General features: G+C 40.7%; 1 protein-coding gene across 7 annotated transcripts in view; it reads left to right on the top strand.

The window, feature by feature from the left end:
* The window catches only part of HMG20A (high mobility group 20A), a 94,998-nt gene that overhangs the window by 57,440 nt on the left and 13,787 nt on the right, over positions 1-23,771 (top strand). For 4 of the 7 annotated variants that reach the window (XM_034993989.1, XM_034993987.1, XM_034993988.1 and 1 more), the window contains 6 exons: positions 830-1,042; positions 4,598-4,730; positions 5,538-5,569; positions 12,742-12,817; positions 13,528-13,743; positions 14,413-14,689. In XM_034993989.1, coding sequence (XP_034849880.1) covers positions 830-1,042; positions 4,598-4,730; positions 5,538-5,569; positions 12,742-12,817; positions 13,528-13,743; positions 14,413-14,549 — 807 coding nt within the window. In that variant the 3' untranslated portion in view covers positions 14,550-14,689. Of the gene's footprint in view, positions 1-829; positions 1,043-4,597; positions 4,731-5,537; positions 5,570-12,741; positions 12,818-13,527; positions 13,744-14,412; positions 14,690-17,663; positions 20,085-23,771 lie in introns of those variants that run through there. The other 3 variants (XM_034993990.1, XM_034993985.1, XM_034993991.1) reach the window with 3 other exon arrangements.

Here is a 23,771-nt window from a genome sequence, read left to right as displayed (position 1 = left end):
TTAACTAAGAACATATAAAGACCTCTGACTTTATGAAATAAACATCTTGAGGAGCAAGCCAAAAGAACTAAGTATTCATTTTGGATATATTATACTTGATGACGTTTTTCTAAGACTTAGCTCTTAATTTAAAAATCTTTATGCTATCTGCTATGGGAAATGAACCGGTCTTTGAATGATATCAGTGAAAAACATCCTTCACGAATGATTTTTAATCCCTGTACTACAACTTGTCTCTTTGTCTGCTCAGTGCTTGTGACATCTTGTTCTGATCTACTGTGATGGCATCTGCTTTACATTTCTCATTTAGAATATTCTCCTCTCAGGAGGCAGGACTTTTTTTAAGATTTTATTTACTTATTTGACAGAGACACAGCGAGAGAGGGAACACAAGCAGGGGGAGTGGGAGAGGGAGAAGCAGGCTTCCCGCCGAGCGGGGAGCCCATGCAGGCCTCGATCCCAGGACCCTGGGATCATGACCCGAGCCGAAGGCAGACGCTTAACAACTGAGCCACCCAGGCGCCCCAGGAGTCAGGACTTCTTAAGTGCATATGAAGGCCAAAGCTTATGTGATCACGGTACCCCTTATTCTCATCAGTTAGGATTAGCCCCTTAATGTAACAGTTTGTAGTGTGGTACATAAAAGGGTGTGCAAGTGAACCATCTGGAGTTCCTTCTTGAAGACTGCATGGCCGTCATTTGTATCTATGACAGATTTGGAGAGCTTTGAATATCCAGCCCCTTAATAGTAGGAAAATGCAGCTCGTGTCCTCTTTTGTTTTGGGCAGATTTTGTAATTTGGTTTTTGGTTTTTTATTTTTTCTTGTAGCAAAGAAGTAAGCGAGGAGGTTGGTCCAAAGGAAGAAAGAGGAAGAAACCTCTTCGAGACAGCAACGCACCCAAATCCCCCCTTACAGGATATGTTCGGTTCATGAACGAGCGTCGAGAACAGCTTCGAGCTAAGAGACCAGAAGTCCCATTTCCAGAAATCACAAGGATGTTAGGCAATGAATGGAGTAAACTGCCTCCTGAGGAAAAACAGGTAATTGTTCCTATTCCTGAACCTTTGGTTGATTTTGATTTTACCTCAAAGACAGCTTCTTTCAGAAAAGCAAAGAGGATGGATGGCTGGTTCTTCAGTTTTGTCACAGGGCCTAGGAGAACAGAATAGCAGGATGGACCATAGCTCTTTCCTCTACCACAGTGGTTTTTAGACTGTTTCAGGGTCTGCTACAGGGGTACAAGCAGGAGGGACTCTAGGAGCTTCACCCCCAGGCCCCCACTAACCAAAAGTAGCTCCGCTTTTATTTGATTTATGTGCTGAGAGTTCAAATAAGAATTTTGTAAAAAGTGATTCAATATTACAAAATTAAGAAATCTATCAGCATAATTTATTCCACCGAGTTAAATGAAAAGTCAGGGCACCTGGGTGGCTCAGTTGTTAAGCCTGCTTCTCCCTCTCCCACTCCCCCTGCTTGTGTTCCCTCTCTCGCTGCCCCTTTCTCTATCAAAAATAAATAAAATCTAAAACTTATGACTTTTCTTTTTTTTTTTTTTAGATTTTAAGTTAAATGAGAAAAGGTCATTTGATAAAATTCTGCTGTTCACATAAGATTTTTGTTGTAAATTTTTTTTAACTAGATTTCTGGCAAATTTAGCCTACTATGAAAAATAAAGCAAATACTGTTTGAATTCTTTCTTCTCTAAGACAGAAACTAACACTATTGCCAAACTGAAACCAATCCATTTGTTAGAGAGAGTTCAGAGGAATTAAGGACAAGGTAGCCACAAATTGGTTGAAATGCCACAAAAGTGGAGTGATTGTAATGATTGTGGGAGTGGCTTGGGGTTAAAAGTTCCCAGCATTTGCAGCATCTACAAGATAGCTATATTTCTTTTATGTCTCATACTCTTTAAAAAGGATTCCAAACAGACTAAAACCAAATTGAAAAATACTCTCGGGAATTAACTGAATTCAGAACATTTCAAGGAGATTATATTAAGTTGCAACTTGAAGCTCTTTGTGGTAGCAAGCAAGTAGAAAGCAATGCATATCATCCCTTGTTTCAGCTCTAATGTATAAAGGGATCCTGAGCTGTACATACTCAGTTGGTTACTCTTTTCTTTTTAATTTCTTAATTTCAAAGTTAGTACATGTTCATTGTTTAAATTTTTTTAGATGTTACAGAAGTGCATAAAGAAAAAAGCAAAAGTAAGAGTAGTCCTCTCCAGAGATAACTGCTGTTAGGTAGGTAGGGTAAGGGTTTTTGTGTTTTTGTTTTTAACTTTTTATTTTTATTTTTTTTAAAGATTTCATTTATTTATTCGACAGAGAGAGAGAGAGAGCAAGTGTGCACAAGCAGGGGGAGGGGCAGAGGGAGAGAGAGAAGCAGGCTCCCCGCTAAGCAGGGAGCCTGACGCGGGGCTCAGTCCCAGGACCCCGAGATCATGACCTGAGCCAAAGGCAGACACTCAACCAACTGAGCCACCTAGGTGCCCCTAACTTTTTATTTTGAAAAAAATGCAATGTGCAAAGAGTTACAAACACAGAATAGTACAAAGAACACCCAAATATCCTTTACCCACATTCGCCTGTAGTTAACACACTTACCCCATTTCTCCATTTGTATGTGCACCCACACTCTCCTGGGCAAGCTTCATGTGTATGTGCACTCATGCTCACACCCACTCACTCTCTATCACTCACTGACACAGACATGCATGTATGCTTATGCTCTCTACCACTGACACACACGTGCATGCACACTCATGCTCACGCACTCTCTCACACATACACACACACACACTTTTTCCCAAAATCATTTGAGGGTAAATTATATACCTCATACCCCTTTACCCCTAAATATCTTAGTGTGTGTTTCCTAAAAATAGGCATATTCTCTTACACCATAGTTTCATTATCACTTTTACAATTTTATATTAACACAATAGTAGTTAGTAGTCAGATCTCTGGATTCCTTTAACCTGGACTATTTCCACAGCCTTTCTTTGTCTTTTATGACATTGATACTTTTTAAGAATGCAATCCCTCTTCCTCCACCTCCTTTTTGTTTACTTCTAACCGAACATTCCTCATTTTGTACTTCTCTCATGTTTCCTTGTGATTAGATTGAGATTATGCATTCTTAGAATACTGCATAGGTGGTGGTGTGTCCTTCTCCGAGGATCACATGTGCAGGCATACAGTGTCCTTTTATTCCTCATTGTTAATGTTAATTTTGCTCACTTGATAAAGTTTTTTTATTCTCCCTTACAATTAATAAGCAATCTGTGGAGAGACATTTTAAGAACATGCAAATAGTCTGTTCCATATCAGATTTCCCCCTAGATTTAGCATCTGTTAATAACTTTTGCTTGATCTAATCTTTACCATGAGGGCTGCAGAATAATAATTTTCCAGCTCCAACACTCCCTCCATATTTACCGGTTGGTGCTTGGCATTCTAACCTAAGCAAGCACCCTCTTCCTCCCTGCCCCACCCCTGTTTATGTATTTGTTTGTTACTTATTTATGGTTGGTATGAGCATATTAATTTCTTTTTTCCCAATGGTTAATAGTTTTATTACTCTACTTCAGTGTTTGGGTACTTAAATTGTGCCAGATTTACTAGTTGGGGTGTCCCCTCCATCTGGCTCTTGTGCAAGACAAGGTTTTTAACATAATATCTGCCTCCACTTTTTGTCCATTTAAAGGCACTATTTTTATACTTTATTCCTTAAACGTAATTGATGAATGAAAAGGACAAGGCACTAAACAAAATTATCCTGGTAGATCAATGACTTTGTTTAAATAATTAATAACACAAAATATGTAGACATAGGCTCTTTTCATAGGAGTCCATTTTAGGTCCATAGGATGAGGTCATTCCTTTTTATGTTCTTTGTGTCTCCCGGCTTTAGTGCTCCACTCTTCTGGCTCTTAAAAGGCCAATTGATGTATGAGATCATTCTCCGAATGGGTTGGAGATAGAGAAACGAAGTAATATTCCATCCTTTCTCCTGGGAAGACTAAGTGTGTCTATATGGTCTTCAGTCCTCTTGAGGATTCTAGTAACCATGTGTAGATTAGAGGGCTAACTGTAATATCTTCTTGTGAATATTTTATGAGAATGATCTCAATAGAACTTGTCTTCATTAAGTTAGAAAAGGCAATAAATAGTCTAAAGAGGGACGCCTGGGTGGCTCAGTTGATTAAGCGGCTGCCTTCGGCTCAGGTCATGATCCCAGGGTCCTGGGATCGAGCCCCGCATCGGGCTTCCTGCTCGGCGGGGAGCCTGCTTCTCCCTCTCCCTCTGCCTGCCTCTCTGCCTACTTGTTCTCTCTCTCTATCTCTCTGTCAAATAAATAAATAAAATCTTTAAAAAAAAAAATAGTCTAAAGAATCACAGTCACCTATTTCTTTTATAATTGAGAGATTATATTTTATTCTATCCATATGATTTCTTTATTCTCCCTTAGAGCTTATCCCTTATATACTTTCTTTCCATGTTCTAATTGTCCTCTGTTGTCTTCAAGGAGTTCGCTGATACCCAAATAAAGATCTGTTTCTTGAAAATAATTGCACATTTCTTTCCTAGCGCTATCTTGATGAAGCAGACAGAGATAAGGAGCGTTACATGAAGGAACTGGAGCAGTATCAGAAGACTGAGGCCTACAAGGTCTTCAGTAGGAAAACCCAGGACCGTCAGAAAGGCAAATCTCATAGGCAAGGTACCAGAACCAGAACGGAATGTGTTTTGTAGTTTGTTGTACATGATAGAGTGTCACAAAGCCTACTGTTAGAGTGATAAATACAAAAGATAAGTTTCCATCATTTCTCTATTCTACATTCACTTACAAACGGCACCTTGGAATTTTATTAAAATCACATTGCTCTCATTTAAAAACTTCAGTTGGGTTTCCATATCCAGTATCAAACAATTTGACTGGTGTTCCAAGACCCCTTTTAGTTGCCTGCGTGTTTTTTTCTAATTCCCAGTTTAGGCGTTTCTCTGCCTCTAAAGTCTGTCTACTAAACTACATACCTGCCTTCCTTTAACACCTGTAAGCCTTCATGCACCATTTCTCCCAGCCCACAGTGACCATCCTTCTCATTCATCCATTCACGTTTTCCTGTACTCGAACAGTACATAGTTAGCACCTCCTGGGATACATCAGGCTTTCACCTAGGCATTAAAGATGCAACAGTGAACAAGATAGCCAAGACCCCAGTCTTCGTGGATCTTTTGTCTTCTGTTAAAATTGTTCATCACACCCTTCAAGTATTGCTTCAAGCTCCCTTTCTTCAGGAGACATTGCCAAAGAAGCCCCACCCACAGCTTGTCTGTTGTGCACACAGCCTATGGCATGCATCTCCTGTCCACTCTCACACTCTATTCTCTTCAGAGGTAGGAACTGCGTCTGTTTCTCTTGTGTCTGACTATAACTAACTGTAGTGTGGCACAGTTCATTTGCTTGGATTTGTTATTGTTTTGTTTTGTTCTTCAAATTAACGTTCTCTTATTCTTTTATTTTTAGATGCGGCCCGGCAGGCCACTCATGATCATGAGGTAATTTGCTGTCTATGTATCATATATCTATGTAGAATAATGTTGCTGTTTGTCATGTTATTGGACTTTTTTTTTTTAATGAATGACAGAGTATTTCCTACCCCATAATTCAGATGGGGTGAGTTGCTTTTGCTCAAAGATTCTTACTAAATGGTGGACACTAATCATGAGTCTGTCCTTGAACTACAACCCCTAACTCCAGTCCTTTCCTGTGAAAGAATTTTATTGCCTTGACATGCTAAAGATGGCTGGAATTTGGAGTGAGGTATAGAAATAAGGACCAGCTGAAAGCCATAACTTGGTCATAGTTTATCGTCATCAGATACCTCACTCTGACTCTCAGAAAGTTGTGATTTAGGGAATCCAACATTCAGTTAAAATGAACTATTCAACTGAAGTGTCAGCAGAGAACAAGGGACAGTATCTTGGTTCCTAGCTCACTGGCACTTACTTGTTTACTGGCCTTTTCCCCTCCATTTGCTTTAGCCTATCACCCATAGGATTTAGGCCTGTGCGTCTTGACTATGTGGCAAAGAGAACTTTAAATATATATGTAGCCCAAGGTTCACGTATGGTTGTAAGAAAGTAAAACTTTTTGGTAATTCCATGCTTTATAATGCTCAGTGACTTTTCGTTGCTTACCAAATCCCATTCAGCTCAGCGGTCTGAGTCTTCTGTAATCAAGTCCCAACTGCCCTTTCCAAACACCTTAACTCTCACGTTTCCCATGTATATCTATGTACTTAAAAACCTTTACTGCTCGGGTACCTGGGTGGCTCAGATGGTTAAACGTCTGCCTTCCACTCAGGTAATGATCTCAGGGTCCTGGGATCGAGCCCCACATCAGGCTCCCTGCTAACCAGGGAGGCTGCTTCTCCCTCTCCCTCTGCCTCTCCCTCTGCTTGTGCTCTGTGTGTGTGTGTCTCTCTCTCAAATGAATAAATAAAATCCTTAAAAAAACAAAACAAAACAAAAAAAAACCTTTACTGCTCACTGTCTTCCACGGTTCCCATCCGTTTCTGGCTCATGCCTGCATTCATATTCCTTCTTTCACAAAAATACTTCTCTCTCTCACTCATTTTATCCACTACCCCTCCCCCATCATCCTATTCTGCCTCACAAAATTCTAGCCATCCATCAAGCCCTGTTTCAAGTTCCATTTCCTCCTTCAAGCTTTTCCTGTGTCCTCCAACTTCCTTTAACCCTCACAGCTCTCTATATTTCCCATACGTAATTAGCTAATCTAGCTAAGATGTTGAGGTTATTCAGGTGCTTCTATTATTCACACTCTTGGATTGTAATCTTTTTGAAGAAAGCATGATCTAATTTCCATCTTGTACTGCCCCATACCACCTAGCATGATGCACTTGCATTAGGAGATCTTCCATAAGTACTTATTTTTACATAAAACCCATTCGCTGAAATATCCGTGGAAATTTACAAAAAAGAATTTTCTGCTGTACTCTTGTGTGCATTTGGTTTTTTAAAGAAATAATTTCTTCAAAAAAATAATTTCTTCAAAATAATAACTTATTTATCTTTGGTCTATAGTTTTCTCGTACGTAATTTAGCATTGGTGACCTTGAAAACATAGAGAAAACATTTAGATTCACAAGTTAAATAGATTGATTACGATCCATGAATTAGAAAGTAAGAAACACAATAAAAGCATTTTATTCTTCAAATAAATCCTATGTAAATGTAGATATATGACATCTCTGTGCTCTAATTAGGGTGAAATACTATGATTTTTTTTTTTTACTTGAGAAACTGTATACTTTATATATAAAATCCTAATCAAATAGTGTTGCAAGCTTTTCATATTGTCAGATACTTGTATAATTACTTAGTTCTCCTTTTATTTGTCTGTGCCCACCTACCAATATCATGAGATTTCCATATTCTTTTTTTCCCTTATTAAGCATCCTTTATAACTTCTCTATCCTTAATGGTTACAAAAGAGAATTTGGACAATAATCTAAAACATTAGATCTCACATTTTCTAGTCTACAACTCCTTTCATCACTATGAATTTTGCTGGCCAAATTACCTGTGGCATTTTGTCTTCAGTAAGGTTGATAGTTTTAGTCAGGAAAGAGTAGATTTACTCAGTCACAGAAGCTGCTGCTGATGATTTGAGAAATGAAGCTTTTTATTAAATGAGGCTTTTTATTTATTAAATGAAGCTTCTTATTTTTATTTACATGATTTTAGCATGGTATGGATTTCTATGATTTATGAAAAGGAATCAGTCTCCGTGTGATTTCCCTGTCTTAGGATTAGACACATGTTAAATCAAAGGAAAACAAGGAGTAGATGGAGAGCCAACAGTAGTTTCTCAAATGTGTATACAGTAGGCTCTGTAAATCTGTTGCTATGCCCACATCAGGATAAAGCTCTCTTATCAAGGTTATTGACCCAATTAATGTCCCTCACTTTACCAGTTTTTATTTTTTGTTGACTACTATCTTTCCTAAAGTAGGTAATTTTGAAACAATTGCAATTAAAAAAGAACTAGTTGGAGTTTTTTAACACAGTTACACAGTGATTTCCTTACATATAATTTCTTAGCATAATGGTTCAGAAAAATAAGAAAGGGCTATGAGTGAAAAGCAGCCACAGGGAAGCCCATGAAAAGGAAGAACTGAATCAGACCTTAAAGATGCCCCAGCTTTTGTGGGGGACACCTTGAGGTTGGTGAAATGGCTTGGGCAGAGTTATGAGTAAGTTAATAAAAGAGCAAGTATCTTGCAAAGTGCCTAAAACATCATAGATTCTAAATACATGCTTATTTCCCTTTACTTATCCTATTAGGAGTAAAATGACAAGCGTAGAATAGTCTTCCAGCTCACTTCAAAAATACTAAGAACGTCAGAAATTCTCTGAACTGACCAACCCCCCCCCCCCCCCCCCCCTTACGGGTGAGAAAAGTGATTTGCCCAAGACAGGAAAGAATTTCTGCAATCACTTACTGAATTAGAGGCAGAAGTGTGAGTGAAATGCAGGCCTCTGTATCCTCGTCTGGCATTTTTGGCCGCACATGCCATGCTACATGGAACAAATTGGTGTTGAAAGTGAAAATGGGCCTGCTTGCTGGGGATGTCCCCAAGTTTGTTGCCAGTTAAGACAAATTATTTCATTTGTATACAGAAAAGAAACCAATGACATTCCTAACTGGAACTTGGATTCCTAAGACACTGCTACCCCGGCAGGTGCTGGCAAGTGCATGCCAGAGCTAAGGAAATGCTGACCTGAGAGCCACTGGGGTGTTGGGTGCAGCAGTGGGGCACTCAGCCTGCTACACGGTATTGAGAGTATTCCCTAAAGTAAGGGCACTTGAGAGAAGCCTGTCACGTTCTATGAAATTCTAGATCACAGCAAAATAGGTTCAGTTCAAAAGAGCCTCTGTTCTCTTACTCTCCACTCAATATATAGAATGAAAAACCAAAGTGAAGAGCATTTTTGCTCCTCTCAGATCAAAAGCCAGCCCTCTAGACACAGGAGTCAACTAGTGTTACTCTCAAGAAAGGGCCTACATCCCAAGTGAGGACCAAGTTAGAAACAATAATTCTGTTTCTCCTTTAATTTATGAGAAATGAGAAAATGACACTCAGCCTGAACAAATTAGACCCTTTCAATGAAGAGGTAATGAAATCCTTATGATTTTAATCCCTTGAGCAATCCTTGGAACGGCTTAAGTATATCCGAGCCCCCAGGAGGATCCTCTCCATGCCGAGTAATGTACTCAGCAATGGGAGAGTGCTGATGGTTTCTATTACCACTCTTCCATTAAGTAGAATTTCTGTTGCCTTTCAGAGACTGAACCGTTTCATTTCATTGCTTTCATGTTTATTATTTTGCACTCTAAGAATTTGTACCAAGGGGCAGTGTGTTAATGCACCTACAAGGTGCTGTTCTCTATGCTTATGTAGTTAGCTTGGTCTGGGCCACTCTGGCAAAGAGAAGAAGAGAATTACCAGTCTGAGGAGAGTCAGGGGACGTGGAGAGGGCTCTTGGTACCATGGTAATGGGAGCCAAGCATCCCTCCCTCCCCATCTCAGGGGCAGATAGTCAGACCTGGGACTAGGTGACTGATCTCATATGAGCCTGTGCAGTTAAGTAGGAGACTGACAAAGGTAGGATGATAAAGTCAGAAGACTATATGAAGTCATTTGTGGCCTTACATTTATTATACTTTGTTCATGTTGAAATTGTACATCGTAAGTTTTCTGTTTTCCTCCAGCAACCCAGTAGCAGGGTTAAAGCGTATGTAAGCCTGCAGAATCGAGAGAAAGCCACCGTGAAATATGTCTAGGATCCCTTTTGGCACCAACTTTTCTCGCCCATACTTTGGTTCTCTTTGAAACCACTAGGAACTGGCCCAAGGTAGAGCTTTACGTGTTGAAATTGGGGCTTTCACTGACAATTTTATTGTTTATTTTTAAATTGCTCTGGGAAACTTTGCTTGCCTTCTTTAAGAGTAAAAAGATAAAAATTAAGTGCTAAGAAAATTTCTTCAGGCAAATACACAGTTTCTGAGACTTAACATCTTAGATGGCTCTCTTGATCAGCTGCTGTTGGCAGGCTCTTCACACAGCCCAGCCCCCTGACAAGGCAGACGCCAATATAAAAATAGGAGCTTGGCCGTCAGAATCCCCTCATAGACTGTTAACTGCTTAGTTTTCTACTGGGCACCAGATCATATTTGTGTTCAAAGATAAGAGACTAGTGGTGGCAAGAGTAGGAAAGATATATTCTATCTCTGGCTTTAAACATATTTTTAAAGCAATGCCTTTAGTTTTTTTTGTTGTTTTTGGTTTTTTTTACTGTTCTTTATTTTATAAAGGTTTTGGAATCTTCAGATTTCACTAACAATTTCTTCAGTACTCATTTTTCCACTGTTGTCTTTACCATCTTATATTATGCAAGATTTTAAACACTGTGCCAGTACACTTATGATTTATATTCCTAATGCTTTCAACGTCAAATTCACTGTAGAAATGGCAGCCAAAGCATCTTGAAATTGACTTTATTCTTAAGGGTCATTGTGGGATATATTTTGCAGTAATTTTGTGAGGCCTTATTTTTTTAATTTTATTTTAAATTCACCAAATTGGCGAATTAATTTTAGGCATTGTTATTTTCTATCTCACATAATCCCTCACTTTTCACATTTAGAGCCTACTTATTTCTGACTTCTTGATTTTGTTTTGTTTTGTTTTTCCCTGTTTGAAGAAAATCTAAAAGATCCCCAATTATATAGGCTGCCCCCTAAATAAGTAAAGTGGTAGTGCCGATAGAATGCCATTATTATTGCTCATGGTTGGCAGAGTTCTTATTGTCCATTCTGCAAACTTAGAATGGACAGCCCTATCTCAAAGCATTTTACATGCATAACAGAAGCAACTGAAAAAACACCTAGAAATTCCCTTTATCTATTCCTGCCTCAACCACTTGCACAGCTGTATACTGTTGACTGTTCAAAGCACAGAGTTAAGAAATGGCTTCCAAATTCTCCATTAGGGAAATTTATGTAGGTTTTTTATTTTTTTTAAGATTTTTATCTATCTATGAAAGAGAGAGAAAAAGAGCGCAAGAGTGGGGGGGATAAGCAGAGGAAGAGGGACAAGCAGACTCTGCACTGAGGGCCGAGCCCAACTCGGGGTTCGATCTCAGGACCCTGAGATCATGACCTGAACAGAAATCAAGAGCTGAATGCTCAACTGACTGAGCCACCCAGGCACCCCTATGTAGGTTTGTTTTAAGGTTTCTCATTACACAGCAATTGTACACCTGAGAAAACTGAATACTTAACCTGCTTGAGCTCTGTGAAAGGCTGATTCCAATGAAAAGATGAATACATTTCCCTCACACCTCCACCTGAACTGATTCCTGCTCACCCTACTGTTTCTGTAAGGAAGACATGGCCTTCAGGCCTTACCTATTTAATTTAGCTTCTGTTTAAGAATTAACTGTTTTGGGGGCACCGGGTGGCTCAATCGATTAAGCGTCTCTGCCTTCGGCTCAGGTCATGATCCCAGGGTCCTGGGATTAAGCTCCCCTGCTCCACAAGGAACCTGCTTCTCCCTCTCCCTCTCCTGCTTCCCCTGCTTGTGTGCTCTCTCTCTCTCTCTCTCTCTGTCAAATAAGTAAATAAATCTTAAAAAAAAAAAAAAAGTTAACTGTTTTGTAGGGCACCTGCCTAGCTCAGTCGATGAAGCATGAGACTCTTGATCTTAGGGTCATGAGTTTGAGCCCCACATTGGGCTTAGAGATTACTTAAAAACAAAAATTCACAGTTTTGTGAAAACACTAATTTGAAAAGATATATGCACCCCTATGTTTATTGCAGCATTATTTACAATAGCCAAGATATGGAAGCAACCCAACTGTTCGTCAGTAGATGAATGGATAAAGAAGATACACACACACACACACACACCTATATATACATACATCCAGTGGAATATTACTTAGCCATAAAAAATAATGAAATTTTGCTATATGTGACAACACATATGGACCTAGAGGGTATTATGCTAAGTAAAATAAGTTAGAGAAAGACAAATACCATATGATCTCACTTACACGTGGAGTCTTAAAAAAAAAAAAAAAAGAATAGACAAAAAGCACAAACAGACCCCTAAATACAGAGAATAAACTGGTGGTTACAAGAGGGATGGGGGCAGAGGGATAGGCAAAGTGGGTGAAGGGGAGTGAGAGGTACAGTCTTCCAGTTATGGAATGAATAGGTCACAGGGATAAAAGGTACAACCTAGGGAATATAGTTTGTGGTATTGTAATGGCATTGTGTGATGACGGGTGATAGCTACCCTTTGGTGAGCACAGCATAATGTATAGACTTGTAGAATCACTACATTGTACACCTGATACCAATGTAACATTGTGTGTCAACTCTACTTCAATAAAAGAGAAAAGGGGGGTGGAAAGAATTAACCGGGTGCCTGGGTAGTTCAGTCAGTTAAGCGTCTACCTTCCAGTCAGGTCATGATCTCAGGGTCCTGGGATCGAGTTCCTGCATCGGGCTCCCTGCTCCGCCGGGCGTCTGCTTCTCCCTCTCCCTCTGTGCTGCCTCTCCCTCCTTCTCTTAAATAAATAAAATCTTTAAAAAGGAAAAAAGAATTAACAGTCTTGTTACTCTCAATTCACAGAAAGAAACAGAGGTAAAGGAACGGTCTGTTTTTGACATTCCTATATTTACAGAGGAATTCCTGAACCACAGCAAAGGTAATTACCAAAGTATCATTTTGTGTTCCTTAGGTTTGTGACAGGGGGTTTCATTCTCAGGAGGGATTCATTGCTCAAAAGCAGCAGTATTGATATTCATGGCCCTAGGACTGGTCTGGAAGGAGAAAACTGTTTCCATTTCATTCTGCAGTGAGGGTAGCTACTCAAAAACCAGTGAAGGAAAGCTAGGCCAGTTTTGTCAAAGCTACTTTAGTCTCTGGATCAAGGAAAATAAATGTGCATCACTAATTCAGTTGGTTTCTGACTCTTAGCCTGAAACCCTTTGTATAAACAAAAGCTTACACGGGCATCCAGAATATAAAATAAGTAAAAGCAAAGCTGACCCCATTGCAGTAAAGATGGAGACCCACAGCTGTGCTTGCACAGTCTCCCAGGATCCCCCTGTGAAGCCCCTCAGCCTTCTCATTGCACAGTTTTAAAAAAACAAAATAAACAGAAATACCGAGAATTGCAACTGTTCTTTGCAGTCTTAAGTAGGAATATGACCAGCTTTAAGAATTAAAATAGCTCTGGGGAAGCAGGCATTTTATTGCTGAAATTGCTATCTGGAAGGCTATAATGAGAATAGGGAGATGAGGTGGGGTAGCTAATTAGAGACAGCTAAGCAGAACTTCCTCGTAAGAGTCTCTGGGACTCCTCGGAGACTCCTAGTGCTACATGTGTTCTGTGGGGGGGGTGTGTGTCCTCAGCTCGGGAGGCAGAGCTCCGCCAGCTTCGGAAATCCAACATGGAGTTTGAGGAGAGGAATGCAGCCCTGCAAAAGCACGTGGAGAGCATGCGCACAGCAGTGGAGAAGCTGGAGGTGGATGTGATCCAGGAGCGGAGCCGCAACACCGTCTTACAGCAGCACCTGGAGACCCTGCGGCAGGTGCTGACCAGCAGCTTTGCCAGCATGCCCTTGCCTGGTAATGTCACCCTTACCTGAGCATTTCGGTGGTGGGGAAGGGAGCGGGTGCTGTCTTGTGTTGGTATTAGTGGGGTGAGGCTGAAGGCTCCCCACCAAGAGGAAAATCAATAAAATAGGGTTTTCTTCCCTCAGAGGTTTCTGTGGGTCTTGTCATAGTATCTCAGTATTGGCTACCGTCATCCAAAATTTCAGGCTCTCTGGTCATTTAAATTTTTCTTCAGTTATATTTTAATGTAATTTATTTTCCTTTCTATTAAGTTTAATTTGATATTCAGAATAATGGAAACTGAGTAATAAGTCCTGAGTAGAGCATTTTTCTTATATATGTTTGCTCGCTTTGTAATTTTGTCATTTAATGGGAAGGAAGAGGAAAACAAACGCTAGTATTTTTTATATCCTCTTTCCTGTGAAGGATAATCACAGCAGAAAGCAGGGAGAGTCTGTAACTTTTTGTTATATGCAGCTACTCGTATATACTGTAGAACAATTACACAGCCCGTCTTTTTATTCAGGATATGTGGATTAATTTCATTGCTTTGAGGTCTCAAAGTCTCTCCTCTGAAATGAAAATCTTATCTGTGGAGCAGACCAAGTGTGGCATGCTTGTGCCCTATGCTTGAACTGAATAGGGAGGATTTTCTTACTTTCTCTCCTTATCTCACTTCAGGAAGTGGAGAAACACCTACAGTGGACACCATTGACTCATATATGAACAGACTGCACAGTATTATTTTAGCTAATCCCCAAGACAATGAAAACTTCATAGCTACAGTTCGAGAAGTTGTGAACAGGCTTGATCGTTAGGGAATGGTGAGTGCTCACTGATGCAATATGTATGTGCCAACACGTCATCAAAAATAAGAAGGCAGTAGACTTTCTCAATGCTACAAAAACCCTGGCATTACATCAAATAAATGAGTTGGAGACTTGATTAAAATTACTGTTACATGGTTACTAAATGTAGTAAATAATGTTAGGAAAGAGTTCTTTCTCATGCATGCCTCAGCATGGTTTAATGGAAAGAGCATGACTTTTTTGTGGTTGAACCTCCATTCCAGTTTTGTTAGCTATTAGCTGTATTCTCCAGTGTTAGTGTCCCAAAGGGTTTTGAAGAGTGAATGAGAAGCTTAGAAGAAATCACCCCCAAAACAGCACTTAGAACAAAATAACTATCACTTAATTATTAAGCTTCCTTTTCCCTGGAAAATACTGATGATAACTTACAACAGCAGTCACTGAGACATCGCATGTGTATAAACCTACGTAAGTAAGAAGCTTTTCATTCAGCACTCAATATCAGAGTAACTATTGTATGTTCAGTGTCACTGTAGAGTATCCTTACACTGAAACAGCTATTGCCCTGTTTAAAGAGATTTAGACTTTAAAAAAGGGGAGAAAGGGGGCACCTGGCTGGCTCAGTCAGAAGAGCGCACAACTCTTGATCTTGGGGTCATGAGTTCCAGCCGAGTTCCAGCCCCACGTTGGGTCCAGAGATAAATAAAATAAAAACTAAAAAGACTTTAAATCGATTTAAAAAATAAACTCAGTAAGCAAAAAAGAGAGGAGAGAGAAAATAAGTCTTCTAAAATATATTCAACAAATGACTAGTAGTATGTGTTATGTCCTCTTAGAAAAGAAAAAAAGTACATTTCCAGAAAGTCTCTGCCCATATAAACTTTTTGGCTACTAATGGTGAGTCATCAGGTGTCATTTCTTAAATAGAACTCGTATGTGTTCACTTAAATTCCTAGAGCTAGGGTGCCCTGTAGTATGCCATCCCACAGAATTGACATCCCTTTGGTCTGCAGGTCAATGCCTACAGACGTATAAACTGTGGAAATCCTAGGACCATATGGTGAGGTGGCCATATATGGGTAGGAAAACAAAAGTGGACAGCAGGATATGCTCCTTACAATGGCCAGTCATGGGTTTGAATCTTTATTTATTTGTCCCCCAGGTACATGAGCACACTCATATACATATTCATATTCTAGCATGGTTTGGACCTTGAGCAAAATGTATAAGAATAAATAAAACTCATGGTTCTTTGTCTAATGAGGCAACATCTGCTAGCAGAGACAAAAGCAGTAGTCTCTCCTCGGCCATGCCATTGGATGGTAACCCTGCAAGACAATTGATTATACTTTAGCCTCAGCTGTGTTCTGATGGGGGAAGGATTACCATCCTTCTAGCGGGTAGCCAGATGGAACAGACTGCACTTCTAAGAGATGGCTGGACTCCCTACAGGATAAAGAATGGCATTACCGCTGCTGTTTATGAAGGGAACAGCTTGTAAATCTAGGCCTGGGATTTTCAGAGTCTCATCATCCTTCTCATTTTCACACGGTGTTTTCAATTAGCACTGTTGTAGGCTTGAAAAGAGAGAGCCCGGAGAAACTGTGGAAGATTGGGAAAGAACACAGTAATTGATAACATGGTGTCTCCTCACATAGGTATAGGGCAGTTATTGCAAGTTTTGAGTCAAAAGTGGTTTTCTATTTTGAGCATTTTGCCAGTAAGACTCTCCTAAAGCTATGCCTATCTCAGGATATAAACTGTAGTATCGGCTTTCAGAGGTGTCATTGAAAGCCTAGAATGTTACCATTATCCTTGATTTGAACCTATATTTTGCTCTTGAAAAAAGCAATACCTGAAATGTGAACCGTTTTTATTACTACAGATTCTTATAATCTAGTCACGCAAATATAACTAAGAGTAGATAGTTCCCCACACCCCTCGAAACTGTCAAATGAAACAATTATTAAGACTGTGATTAATACTAGCTTGGCCTCATTATACAAATATGTACAGACAGATAGGCCTGATGTCCCCAGCATTCGTGGTGCAATTAATTACTCTGATGTGAGCTTGGCAAAGGTTTCCATCCACTGTCAGGAGCCAGTGAGTGAAGGGAAGCCAGTGTCCTACAGTTTTAGGAACATATTAGAGCTGGAAGGGACCTTTAGAAATCCCAACATTTTACATAGGAAGAAACTGGGTCCCAGAGAGGTGAAATTTCTTGCCTGAGTATCTAAGTAGATGAGTGCAGAATCCAAGACTAGAACGCGTATACCTAAAATCTGGTTCAGTGGGGTTTCTAAAACATTGCTATAAGGAGTTGGGGCAGGTGTAAGGGGAAAGCACTAAAAAAACCTTGGAATGTGAGCATTAAGATAAATAGGAAGCAAATAGAAGAACTTACAATCCAATAATTATAATGTTACAAAATTTTGGTTGGCCCATTTAAAAATCATTTTTATGGACGTACAGTGAAAGACTTGCCCCAGCTGCCACCTTTCTCTGTGACTAACTGGTACTTAGGAAAAAAGTAGGGCTGGGAGGAAACCGTGGGGGCAATTTCACATTGAGAGGTGACCATGTCACATAAACTGTCAAAATCCATGTTACTTGATTTCAGTTTAACCAAATGAAAAATATTCGGCTCTTTGAGGAATTGAAAAAAAAAAAAAAAACCTTTTCTTATGCAATTACTTTTTTAGCAATGTAAGAAAATATATTGATCCTGTGCACACAATACATTTCTATATACATGCCAAGATTTTTAGATTTATGCTTGAAGAAAATTGGTTTTGATTGATTATACATTCTTTGGACTAAAATGGAGTACTAATTTTCTATCATCAGATTTGGCCCTGATAGTTGCTTTTCTGTGTTGGGCTGACGATTTTCCTACCTCCCCATTGTTGCTGAACTGGAGCTGGGCCATGTTTCATTGAAATGTTATCTAAAACATCTCAGTGAGCTTGTCTGCTTGCAGCTTTATGAGCTCTTTTGTTTATGCACACCCTGCTCCTCACCTCAACCCTACCAGAAATAGAACAGAGAGAGCCCTAACATTTCTGATCAGTGCTTACCTTTTTGGTATCTTCATTGTTTTTCTCCCTCCCAATCCTACAGGTCTTAGAGCTCCATGATGTTCTGTAAGTGGTTTTACTTGTGAGGAATGAGAAGCCATCCATGGAAATTTGAACTGAGTGGAGGCAGAGAGGGGGTACAAATTGCTGTGCTTGGGAAAGCACTGTCAGTTAGGAGTTCAATGCCTTCACCCCGGGAAGCATGAGAGAGCAGCTAGAGGAACGTGGATATGCACTTCCTGTGGAACCGTCCTTGTGCAGCTTTGAAAGCGTACAGCCACTCTCCCGGGTCTTCGGTTTCCTGTCATCTGCATTTCTTTCTGATAAAGTGGGTCTGCATAGATTCTGCCCACCAGCTGCCCTGACCGCTCCTGCAGCAGAAGGGAAGCCTTCTCGTTGCTCCACTTCACACAGGACCCTTTTCCCAGTGGTTCTGGCTTTCTTACCTAGCTGTCACTTTTTTTTTAATACCTTTGGGGGTGAGTTTTTATTTCCTTCAGCCCCTCCCAAGTTCAACATCTCTATTTTCTGACCTCTGGGGTCTGTTGCTCAGCAGGGCTCTGAAGGAGAGCCTCTCTCATTGGACGGGCCCAGGCTTCTCCCATCATTGTCCTGCTGTGACTCCAAAGAAAGGAGCTTCTTGTCGACAGTGCCCTGTGGAGCGAGGCTGTGTTTCCAACCCCACACGGTGCTCAGTGGGTGCCAGCCCTCACCGAGGCTTTGTGATTGCTGCCCTGACGAAGAATGCTCTTTCCTTCCTCCTTGCTACTGCCTGCTGTTTCCTAAGCATTGCTCCTGCACAGACACCGTGTCCCAGCCCCAGCAAGGCTCTCTGTTCCCATCTGTTGGCGATGTCTTGTGGAGCATTTTTGCTAAGGAAAAGGTCATTGGCAAACAGGAGAGAACGGGAAAAGTAGTTTCTCATTTGGCATTGAAAAAAAAAAAGAACCCCAAAGTTTATCATGAGTGAGAACTGAGGGAATCCCTGTCTGCTTTAGGTATACTGATGCAAGGATAGGGACAGGTAGAACTGTTCAAAAGCGTCTCTTGAGCTGACAAGCAAGGGCACAGAGGAATTCGTCTTCTCTCTGCAGCCACAACTGCAAATCGACAGCAAAAGGACAGGCTTCCCTTCCTTTTCCCCTTAGGAAGTGATTTTTTTTCTTTTAACACCAAAAGGGAAGAGAGGTTTCTGATTCTCACCTCAGGGTTTTGTTGTGTTTTGTTTTGATGCTCTAGAGCACAAGGCTGACAGTTGCAGCTGAGATCTTTGGAACCAAAGTGGGGCATGCTGAGCCCATTGTCTAGGCACCACGCCACTGAAGCAGGTGGAAGTGTGTCCCCCTCACAATCTGCTCATGAGCCAGGGTACAAGCCAGAAACCCCCTGTCGTGTTGCTGCACCATCCTGTCTTCTCAGCATCTCCTTACCTGATTTCTTTATTAGCCCAAAGGAAATAAAATAATAACAAAAACAACCTTTTTAAAAAATGTTATGTGAGCACACGTCAAATTTCCATGCACTGAAGCCCACACACCACTGCTTGGCAACTTCTTAGAATAAGAGCCCATCATTATCTGTCACCATAAGCCTAGCCTGCTTTGTTCTGTATTTTCCTATTTTCCTGCCCTCACCTGCTGTTCCTGTCACTTCCCTCAGCCTCCTTGCCTGCTCGGTCCAAGCTAGAACACCCTGTGTGTGGCAGAAGGACAGCCAAGCCAGTTCTGGAAGTTTGTATCTGCCTTCTGCCAGACACTTGGTCTCCTTTTTCTTTCCTCCTGATACTTCTGTTTCTCCTTTGTGTCAGTTTTGTGCCCCTTTGTTAGCAGCACTGTTGAGCAGGAAAGGCTGTAACTTGGTCCGAAGATTATCATTCTCCAGACTCTAGCTAGGACATCTGACATTGACTTGAAACATTTACATATTCAGGAATGCCCCAGATCTTGCAAGAGCCTACACTCTGAAACCATTTTCACAAACCATGCAGCCTGCTTTTGAAATACTGCCTCTCCCAGTAACTACACACCTGACTCTGGTGGCTGGGATTCAGCTGTCACAAAACCGTCAGATTCTGTAAAGCAGGTCTGCGTCGCTCAACCAGGAGGTGGTAAGTGAGGTTACAGGCTGACGTGGCACCTGATTCATGTTTCCCAATAAACCTGTAGATATTCCTGCACACTTACAGGTTCTTCTCAAGAAATAACTTGTTGCCTATTCAGTGTTACAGATCTCTTTTTTTCTTTCATTAAAACACAAGGAGCAGCTGAGGAAAGTAAGACAAAGTGTTTTATTTCTGACAACATTAAATTTTAGGGAAAAAATTGTGTACATGTGTTTGGAACTCTTGAAATGCCAAGTTTTCTGTACAAGTGTTTTTGTAATTAAACTTTTAGATTTTCTTTGTTTTTGAAGAAGTTGATATGCTTGCTTGACACTTGCCTCATTAAAACTTTTCTATGTTGAATCCACCTCATTCAATTTTCCCTGCATTGTAATGAAAAAAAGTCCTACCTCTGCCTTTTCATCTTAAAGACTTTGTCAACTCCACATTAATCATCAAGACTGTTATGCTTTTAAAACATTAACACATTCATTTTACTAATTGCTTATTCAAAATGTGTCTTAGCCTGTTTGAGAGTTCAACTCTTTTAATGTATGGTGTAACAACAGTGAGCTGTAATTCATTTTAATGTAGCAGTGGTATTCTGGAGGCAACATGGAAGAAGTCTGATGTTCTTCGTTTTGACAGAAGAGATCAGTTGTCCTTAGATGCTTGCTTTTAAAAATAACCACTACTTAACCAATCAGAATCTTTTTTTTTAATATTTATTTATTTGACAGAGGGAGACACAGCGAGAGAGGGAACACAAGCAGGGGGAGTGGGAGAGGCAGAAGCAGACTCCCCACTGAGCAGGGAGCCCGATGCGGGGCTCTATCCCAGGACCCTGGGATCGTGACCTGAGCCAAAAGCAGATGCTTAATGACTGAGCCACCCAGGCGGCCCCAATCAAAATCATTTTTAAAGGAAATCTGTCACCTATTTCCACCATGCTTTTAAAATCCTAGGGGCGAGAGAGAACCTGGCTTTCAAAGCCTGCTGCTCTCCAAGTAGCCAGTGGTGTTGCGTTGGCAAGACTTGCTTTGCTCCAGCTCCAGTTTCCTCTTCTGACAGAACACATGCCTCGCAGCTCTCTTACACTGTTGTTAGAAAGCTTTAGGGAACAGAACTGACCATGCTTTGGAGGACACAAAGACTTGGTTACATGAGTGCCGAGAATTATTTATTGAGCCAACTTAGTTAAGATGGGCCTTGACTGTACGCTTAACAGAAACCCAAATCAGCAAAAACTTGAACAAGAAGTGCGTCTCTGTCATGGAAAAGTATTCCAAAGGTTGGCAGTCCAAGACCAGTATAATGGCTCCTGTCTGCACCACAACATGGCTCCTTTCTCAGGGTCACCTCATGGTCCAAAATAGCCACTTGACCATCAGCCATCCTTTGAAATTCCAGGCAGCATGAAGAAGAAAAGAGGGCGAGGACAAAATGGGCAAACCCAGCTGAGTCAGCACCCTTTAAAGAGTCTTCCTGGAAATCACACTCAACATTCCCAGAACTCAGTCACGTGACAGCAGCTCGCTATAAAGGAGGTCAAGAAATGTCACCTTTCCTTGGACGTTACTTCCCCCAATGATATACGAGTTACAGTCATTGAAGAAGGGGAAAATGAATACAGAGTAAGCAACTAACAGTTACATGTTACTCCGTGCATGCACCAAAGCCAGCCCTGCTATATCAGTGAGCAGGGTGCATTATATTGCCTTTGCCTCTTGGCCATCCGAGAATTGGTCCTATACTTCCTTGGGACCCCACCCCCAACCCCTCCGCCAAACAGCGAAAAAGCCGAGAACTAGCTTCAGTCTGAGTTTGCCTTTCCTGTTGCCACTTTAGCTTGTCCCAAACCCCTCAACAGCTGGTGGCCAGTCCTGTTTGGTAAAAGTCAACATAAACAGGTGGTATTATTTCCCCCAGTTGTTTGTTCCCTTTCTCTAACTGCTCAGCATCTGCTGGATTAAAACAACACCAGGATAAACTTTCCCTGAGGGTGGGGGAATTGAAGCATTGCTTGGAGGAAAAGCTCATAGCTACTTCCTGCCTTCCAAAAGAATTTCCTGCCTTGCAACTGAGAGTTCGCAGTCAAGGACTTTTTCTTTGTTTCATTTATTTGCCTTTTGACACATACCCTGCACTCAGAATATCTATAGAAATAAACACTAGCTCATGAGCCAACTCTGGACTGAGAGAGCAGGTAAAATGTCAATGTCCATACATCCCCTAATCCAGAAACCATTTCAGTGTAGTTTTCATGGGAACGTGTGTCTACAGGGGGAAACTGCATAAAAAGTTCTAACATGGGGCACCTTGTATTAAGAGCTTTGATACAGCTAAATAATTTTTGGAGAGTGAAAGAATGGCTTGAATCTCACCTGACAGATGATTTTTCCATAATTGCAGGAGGGTTGGCAATGGGGAGTAGATCTGAGCCTTGAGGGATCTGCATCTTAACTAATAAAACCCTTATCTGAAACATAAATATAAAAGTCTAGCTGATAACCATCAGAGTTTTTCTAGTAGAGGTTGAGATAGCTAGAAAGTAAGAGTAGTTGGATTAATTGTAACTTAGATGAATGGCTTTCAAAGTGTGCTTTTGACTTATTAATAGGCCATTAAATCAAGTCAGTCAAAAACATTTTTACAAATAAAATGAACAGAGGGGCGCCTGGGTGGTGCAGTCGGTTAAGCGTCCAACTCTTGATACCAGGTCAGGTCTCAATCTCAGGGTTATGAGTTCAAGCCCTGCATTGGGCTCCAAGCTGCACTGGGTGTGGAGCCCACTTAAAAATTAATTAATTAAAATGAAGAGAAACTGTCAATACATATAGTAAGGGTAAGTATTATTTTGCAAAACTTTTTTCCCCACTTTAGTTCATACACATGTGCTAGGTTAGAATGTAAAATATGTTTCTTACCAAGGGGTCAAAATAAAGACGGTCCATGACGTTTCACTACCTCTGAAATTGGATGGAATCGCTGAGTTCCAGTTTGCTGGGGTCTGCAGTTTTCTACTGCGTGACCTTAGGCAAGTTGCTTAATCTAGTCAGTTTTCTTATCTGTTACACAGGGATATTTATAGTTTCAATTGTGTAGAGTTTTATATGGATTAAATTAGCTAATCCGTGTAAAACATTTAGTACCTATCACAGAATAGACACCTAAATGTTAACTACTATAATTTGTGAAAGATTCAAGGGAAATGAGAACAATTAGACATACCATAGGCCAAGCACTCTCCTCTGCTTTTTATATAAATTATGTCATTTAATTCTAACCACAATGTTATAGAGTAGGACTACTGTACCCACTTTACAGGTAAGCCAATTAAGACTCAAAGATGATAAGCAATTTGCCCCTGGGAAGAGACAAAGAATGGATTTATACCCAGATAGTTCTGCCTCCGCATTCCTCTGTACCCAGACTGTCTTAGAGCTATTTAATGAGACTGACCTGAGTTCAGAGCAGTGGTGTAGTATGGTGGATGTGAGAACCAGAATTAGAACTACTCATCCAACAATATTTGCTGAATGTCTTTCTTTTGTCAGGAGATACTCTAGATCCCTGTCCCCATGGAGTTTATATCCTGCTAGGGGAAAAGAGACTATAAACAGCCTAACAAACTCTCCTCAGCTAGTTGCCAAAACAAGATGAATTGCTACAAAATAACTAAGAGGAGAGGCTTCTCTGAAAAAGTAATGTTTAAAGACAGACCAGGCTGATTCCAAGGAGCCCGGCCTGTGAGGACTTAGGGAATAGAACGGCCAAAATCCTGAGGCAGGGATGAGCTGTGGAATTTCAAGGAAGAGAAAAACCCATAAGGCTGGAACAGAATACAAGAGAGGCGGAGTGGCTTTGAAGTTGCCAGGTAGGCAATACGAGATCAAGATCGTGTAGAGCCTTGTAAGGTGTGGTAAAGAGTTTAAATTGTATTGTAAGTGGTGTGTGAAGAGAGCTCTACACAAGTATGCAGCAAGATCTGATTCATATTGCTCAGGCATCACTCTGGCTGCCGTGTCCTGAACTAGGGAGGCAAGAGCA

The sequence above is a fragment of the Mirounga leonina genome, unplaced genomic scaffold (assembly GCF_011800145.1).
Source record: "Mirounga leonina isolate KUSES-001 unplaced genomic scaffold, KU_Mleo_1.0 Mir_91, whole genome shotgun sequence".
In the NCBI taxonomy this organism is placed as follows: domain Eukaryota; kingdom Metazoa; phylum Chordata; class Mammalia; order Carnivora; family Phocidae; genus Mirounga; species Mirounga leonina.
The sequence above is the reverse complement of the archived record's forward strand: the minus strand, read 5'-3'. Positions and strand labels throughout refer to the sequence as shown.